Source organism: Nicotiana tomentosiformis, chromosome 11 (assembly GCF_000390325.3).
Source record: "Nicotiana tomentosiformis chromosome 11, ASM39032v3, whole genome shotgun sequence".
NCBI lineage: Eukaryota > Viridiplantae > Streptophyta > Magnoliopsida > Solanales > Solanaceae > Nicotiana > Nicotiana tomentosiformis.
Window position 1 is genome coordinate 20,237,081 of NC_090822.1, and position 7,469 is coordinate 20,244,549.

Here is a 7,469-nt window from a genome sequence, read left to right on the forward strand (position 1 = left end):
GTCCTTAACAATCTTCAAATCTAAAAATTTCCAGCCAGGCTTTAGCCTTGAGCACAAAAAAACACAGTAAAATCCTGCAACATATGCCCGTTGGTGTGCTTCGTGCTCGCGAGGAAAGAAAGGAGAGCGACAAGGTTCAATACCGATAGAAAAACTGGAAACATTCATCTTATCTATATGCATGCAAAACTTCCTTCCTTTCTGGATCAAACTGAAATAGTGAAGCAGAAAAAAAGGAACAAAATTTTTCATGTGCCTATCCCATTTCTGGAAAATGTTCAATATACAGGAGAGTATTAGAAGCTGCAAGCTCTTTCATGTAGCTGCGAAAATCATTTACAAGCATTACTTATAACTTAGTGCCAAACCTTCTAAAAACATTGTCCAGTTTTTATACAAGTTCTCTCCTTATTCTTCAAAATCACATTCGTTTTGCTCCGACAATAGCACTGCTTCTAGTTCCTTACTGAAGTCTTCATTGCCATCCTGCTCTTCAGCCACTTGTTGTTGGGAGAACTTTTCCTGCACTTCCTTTACAATGTCAATGCCTGTTTGTTGATAGAATAATTCCTTCTGAGCTTTCCAGTCCTCAGCAGTCTTCTCAACTACATCCCCTATCAATGTCTGGTTCTCTGTTATGTGCTTTATATTTTCTACATCCACCATGTCTCTAGCCGCTTCGAGAAGAAAAAAGAAAAAAGAAAGTGAAAAGATGTCCTCCTCAACTTTAAAGGGAAAGTTAAAATCTTGGATGCAAAAGAGCTTTATGGGATTTAGTGTGTGCCCAATTGCCGGAGAATCTTGGGAACTTTAACTCATTTGCAACTTCCTATATACATTCTGAACAAAAGGAATGCAATAGTTTGTGAACTAATTGGTAGCTTCACTGCATCAACATATTCACGATAACTTCAGTATGTACCGAAATATTGACTTTAGCAACGGAATACTTCTAAGATAGAAGAAAATTTGACCAGTATTATACAGACTTGGATAATCCTTTCGAAATAAATCAAAATGTGCCTTACTTAACACATAAATATTGCTGTCAACAAATAAAAAATGACCAAAATATGTTTTCCGTTAAAAGCTTAAGAAGCTCATTGAGGTTACCTCTAATAGCTAATTCCTTGGCCCTTGCATATTCTGCTGACTTTTGCTTAAGCAAATCCACCTCAAGCTCCATGCCCTGGAATAAATGGGAATACGAATTCAGCACTCTGAAGTCAAAGAAAGAGACATGCAATAGCAGGTTAAGTGACAAGAGACCTAATGAAAGGAATTGCATCACTAAAGCAGCCTCCCAAAAAGCTAACTCGTCCACTTTTTAGTGACAAGTAACAAGCTAATTTGCTTATACTGATCAACACCAACATTCAAATAACTCCTGATCAACAATAAGAATGCATCATATGGTCAAATGATCCTCTAACACGATTTTTGCGCTATTCAAGTTTTTAAAAAAAAAACTCCATTGATTGTTTTCCTCTCACAAACAGGCAACTCGAGATTAGTCCATTCCTTTTGTAGTACTTCCTTTCACTTGCCCTTTTAACTATCACACCGCTGAGGTAAAAACTAAGCATCCACTCCAAGAAAAAAGAATTCATAAAAGAACAATCTTATGCTATTCTGAAAATACTTGCTAAATTGCATAAATACAAACACAGACCCCCACAAAAGCAGAAACAATCTCGTATTCCAGCAAACAATACGAATCATATTTGGATGGAAGAAATCCAACCAATTTAATGAAAGAAGTTTTACACAGTCAATTGGTCCAAAATTACTAAAATCCTACTTATAATTTTTATTTTTGATGTTGTACCTGACAATTTTCTTGCAAAATCAGTAAAGTACAGGTCTACTCAAAATTTCCATCAAAATAGTGGCTGAGTTCAACAAATCCATATATTTAGTCACATCAATCCATATGAAACTGTAGGCAAAAACACACAGCTGGAAGCATATTCTAGAATGGAAATTGATAGAGCCCTTCTCTTTGAATTTAAAAAACAGAGTTTTACAAACATACCATATCCATGTGGGTGAAGTGCTCGATCCGGGTATTTGCAAATAACCTACATCATCCAAGGAAACAAGGTGAGCGAATGTATAGAGAAGGCTGTGAAATATAACAAACGGTTGCCAGAAAAGTATCGGTAACATACTTTTTGGATGCTATACGGATACTTGCATTTTGTATTTCCGTCAGTTCATCTAATCTCTCAGCTGCAGAGCCCTCATTAACATCCACAGACCCAAAAAGAAACATGTTTCTGTCTAACATACGTTTGACTAAAGCAGGGACTACTTTAACACCTTTAACCTTTGCCTCTGTGACGATGTTCCGAAGATTCTTCAGGTCTCCTGCCAAACGGAACAAAAAGAATTATGGTCAAACTACAAAGCATCAAAAGCTACTGACAGTTGCACAGTAAACTATATCGGCAATTAGACACTTGCCAATTTTTGCAAACAAACACTAGCCAAAGTAAGAGTTTCGAATCTCCAAATATTAATTTAAGGAATCCCCAAATAACACCAGAAGGTCTTCCAGAGGGACATTTCTTCTCTGATTGGTACTGCTAGATTAGAAGAATTACATCGGCTACGCACCCACAAAAATACAAATTTTTATATCCTCAAAGATCTACAACTAAAGGAATATGAATAGAATGTCATACTTCATTTAAATAAGGCTGATGCTGTGCCATATATCAGGAACATAAATTATGGTGAACCAGTTCTAGAAGTGCCAAGGAACATATATTGAACTTGCAAATTATAGTTGAAAACATATATTGTTCAATGGGGTATTTCTGAAGGTGAAACTGAGGATGCATGGCTTTCCCTGAATTAAGTGTTGTCAAGAGGTAGTTTGAGAAATGATAGAGAGAAGGAGATCATTTGGCATCAAAGGAAGATTTAATTGGAAGTCCTGTTGATTTTGGACAAATGAAACACAACCTAATGAAAACAGCCTCTCTATCCCTCGGGGTAGGGGTAAGGTCTGCGTACACTCTACCCTCCCCAGACCCCAATAGTGGGATTCTACTGGGTGGTTGTTGTTGTTGAAACACAACCTGTTCTTCAAATGAAATTAAAACTGCCATTTAAGATTTTTTTAGCAAAATGACAGTACGAGGTGGTATTGTGATTGGTATCTTAGTAGCATCAACATATTCCTCACCTAGATTTTAATTTTTCACTAATTACTCAAGAATTCCTGACTTCTTATGCCTCATTTATTATTATGATTTGATGAGAAAACTGAATAGAGTGTTGACCCACCTGTGATTCCAATTATACAGGTTAATGTCCTCAAAGCTAAACCAAGAAAAGGTTTAACACATCAGTCGAAGCAACAATGGTGAACACCTAATAGTGGTCCAATTCCATCCACATAACCAGCAAAATATATACTTGATAGTCCAATTACATGTTTGGAGAACTCTTCAAAGAGCTAAAGCAACCTACTTAAAGTATGAGTAAACTATGACTTAACATCCTTACTAGAGCTATTCATTTGATTTACATATACATGTTACAATAATTCATCTGATATACAACATTAATCTTGTGGAGTTCCAGGAACATATTTTGAAACAGAAATCTAGAAAGTATCCATGATGATATATGCTCCAGACAGCGCCATCACAAAGAAAGAAATTTGCAACTCAATCAGTGAAGTGACTGATTCAGGTTTGATTCTAATGTTTTTTGTTAAGATTCGATCGTAACCTTTAATTGTCTCATCTCATAAGACCAAAACTGCACCATCGGGCATCGAGAGAGAATCATCATATAAGAAGCAGTGTTTCATGACATATCATGTTTAAAAGATGGTACATATATACCTAGAGATATATAAATCTTGAAAGGAGGCTTGAATGGCTGCGTCTCAAAAAGGCAGTACAGGGAATAAAGCCCACCCAGTCTACTCAAAAGAGAATGAGTAGACACCATGTAACCTGCAATGCATTCGGTTAGTCCAAAGCAGGAAAATATCAGCCACAGGATAAGGTGAAAATCTTACACTAGTATGACAGCTCTCTCATCGAAATTTAAGAGAAGAGAAACATCAGAAAAAGAATTTAAGGATGCACTCACATTCACTACATTAGTGATATCTCTCCAAATACTAAAATCACTTTCAAGGCTTTTTTTGGTGTCAGAGCCAAAATTTTACACATTTTACTGTGCTATCTATCGACATTTACAAGAGCATATGATGATGAGGGAGAGAATATTAGAACAAAATGAAATGTCTGAATTGATTTGGAAGAATCTCTCAAGGTTTCTATATTTCTCTTAGAAATCGTGATTTGGAAAAATCTTTAAAGAGTTCGTGCTTCTCTTAGTTTGTGACCCTTCACATTGCCACTCATCGACTGATAAGCAGGTAAAATTTGGTTATAGTAGCACATGGAATGCATCATATTTAGCAATCAAATAAATCAAAGGTCATTTATAAAAATAAATAAGCAAAATGGTGTTCACTTGAACACAAGATTGACTTCAGTTCTGTTGAGCAAAAGACAAATAATACAAATCTACTGCTACTTCAGTGCTGTAATGTTTTCCAACTTTTTTTTGTGTGTGTGTGTGTTGGGGGGGGGGGGGGGGATAGGTGACATTTCTCAACATTCCTACAGTTCCATGCACCTACATTGGTTAGGTTTCACATTAAAGGTAGAAGGTTTTTTACATATAAGTGTGTGTATGCCACAATAATCAGAATCATTCTCTCCGGATGAAGCTAAAATATGTTAAATTAGGAAAACTAACAAAAAGGTAAAATAGAAAACATTTAGACATACCACTACAGTAGGCATAGAGTGATTGCACAAAGCATGCCTGATCTTTAGAGGGACTGGCCTCAAAAATATAGGAGAACTTTTTAGAAACCCACACTTTCTTCATTTCTGCAAAACTAGGAGATCCACCCTATAAAACACCATATTACTGGTATGAACAATTATGAAAAGTACAAGATAAATGAATAGATGATGACGACGAGTTGAGCTCAATGAAAGGAATGAGGATTTATATCGCCAACCCCAACTTGCTTGGGACTGAGGCGTAATTGTTGTTGCAAGATAAATAAATAGATCTAAACTATGCTTAAATTAAGGGAAAAAACAGGCATATTAGTACCTTGCCAAACTCATTTATAAGCTCATCAATGTCTAATTTGAACGGTTTGAGGTCCATATTGTTGAAGTTGACTTCTCTTTATGGCCTACAAGTAGAACATTTCTTCATTTAGCTAGTGCAAAGAGCATACACAACTATAAATTCAATATCACTACAGTTAGAAAAGAAGACGGCCAAGAACATACAATAAGAACCAACAGACCGCTGTTTGCTAGGACTGAGAGGTTGCATTTGTAAAGTAGATAATGATACATATTTGCAGGTTCATATAAGAATAGCCTAATAATAAGAATTTCTCATAGAAAACATATCTTATTTAAACATAGTAGTGGCTATTTATTTGTTAAATACAAAGGTTGGTTCAGATCATGAACTATTCAGTATTAGCAACAAAACAGTCAACTACAATCCTAAAAGTTTACATATCAAAAGTCTATCACATATTATTTCCAGATTTATAAGTTGTAAATAACTGAAATGCATAAACCGGAAAAATCATAGCAGGTGTCTTTCCATAACATCAAATGCAAAATAAAACCCGTGAAAAAGAAGGATAACAAAACGGAGTGGTACTAGATGCACGTTGTATCCATCCTCTAATCTATCACAGTAACTATATATGAAAAACAATTGTCGCACTTTCAAAGTGAAGAAACTGATCAACACATCAGATTCGAACTTCTATGCCCTAAATTGTCTAAGTACTATTACATGGACACAAACCCAAATTACAAAGACTAGCAATGACACACTCGATAAAGATATCTAATTTTCATAATAAACATTAATAACCAAACCAAGGAACGGGAACGATATTCAGTATATATTTATAAAGTAACGAACCACTTACATACAGCATATGAATATTAACATTACCATTATAATTGTATTTGATGACTTGACATATTTTGAATTAGGTACACTTTCAAAAACTTCATCCTCCATATAAGAAACTAAAAAGATTAAAATATTCTTCACCAATTTTGCTTCACAAGTTACTTTTAGTGTATTTCGTTGAAGAAAAAGCTCATCCCACCCTTAACTTGAGAAGCAAATAAACAAGTTTTCAAGTCTTGTGCAGATGTGTTTCAAGATTTAAGAGCTCCATAATTTCAACAATTTTAACCTCTGGTGTAGGGATGACAGTGGGCGTGGTGGGGTGGGTGCAGGACCGGGCTTAACCTGCAAAAATTTCAACCCCCCCGATTCGATCTGCATAAACCCGCCCCGCCCTGCCCTGCCCCGCAAAAATCTTTTTTTTTCCCTATTTTCTACTTTGTTATCTATATATTAATAAATTCGCAAATTCTGAATAACTTTCAAAAGAAGATTTTCAAGTAATAAATTATAAATTTTTATATATGCCGATTGGTGCTATGATGATACTGTAACTAATTTAGTATTCATAATGTAAATGCATTACGATCTTAGGAGCAAATAGTATTCATCTGCATTTGTGGGCTTTAGATCATAATGCTAATGCAGTCGTATCTACATAGTTATCTATTCGGTAAAAGCATATATCCGAATACTAAAGGGAAAAGATGTCACTAAAATTCTAACATAATGTTAGCTTCCAGTATTTTGAAACAAAACCATCAAAGATGTCAAGAAGAAATTTGTAATGATCATCATATCAAATATTTTTATATTAATTTTTTTTACTGTATTGTTCAGGAGATAGAAATCATATAATTTCACTAACTTATCAACCTAATCTATTCTACAACAACAACAAAAAAAAAACCCAGTGAAATCACACAAGTGGGGTTTTGGAAGGGTAGTGCATACACAGACCTTACCCCTACCTTATGAAGATAAAGAGGTTGTTTCCAAAAGACCCTCGGCTCAAGAACATTAAAAATGGAGCAATAAGGAAACAATAGCAACAACAAGGTAATGAGACAATGGAAACAAATAAAACAAGTAATGACAGAGATCTAGGGGTATGAAACTACAATAATAGAGCCAATCCCACTGCTAATAATGACACACATGGCGAAACCCTAGACTATCTATCAATCCACCACCCTAATTCCCGACCTACACACCTTTCTATCGAGAGTCATGTCCTCGGTAAGCTGGAGAGTCATGTCCTGCCTAATCACCTTACCCTAGTTCTTCTTAGGCCTCCCTCTATTCCTCCTCTGACTCGCCATGGGCAACCTCTCGCACCTCCTAACGGGGACATCAGAGTCTCTCCTCTTCACATAACCGAACCATCTCAGCATCGATTCTGGCAACTTATCTTCCACATAAGACACACCCACTTTGTCCCTAATATATTCATTCCTAATCTTGTCTTTTTT

The 7,469-nt window shown here is 35.7% G+C and overlaps 1 protein-coding gene across 5 annotated transcripts; it reads right to left on the minus strand.

The window, feature by feature from the left end:
* Positions 1-235: 235 nt before the first annotated feature.
* Positions 236-6,415, minus strand: LOC104106495 (uncharacterized). Of its 5 annotated transcripts, none has more exons than XM_009615054.4 (8): positions 6,037-6,415; positions 5,161-5,245; positions 4,824-4,950; positions 3,861-3,974; positions 2,172-2,370; positions 2,036-2,081; positions 1,114-1,189; positions 236-677 (listed from the first exon to the last, which is right to left on the minus strand). In XM_009615054.4, the coding sequence occupies exons 2-8, from the start codon at positions 5,215-5,217 to the stop codon at positions 409-411; spliced, it is 888 nt and encodes a 295-aa protein (XP_009613349.1). In that variant the 5' UTR covers positions 5,218-5,245; positions 6,037-6,415; the 3' UTR covers positions 236-408. The 5 variants fall into 5 exon arrangements, with proteins under 5 accessions (XP_009613349.1, XP_009613352.1, XP_009613351.1 ...); XM_009615057.4 differs by having other exon boundaries at positions 6,287-6,405; XM_009615056.4 differs by having other exon boundaries at positions 6,197-6,392.
* Between the last annotated feature and the right edge of the window lie 1,054 nt (positions 6,416-7,469).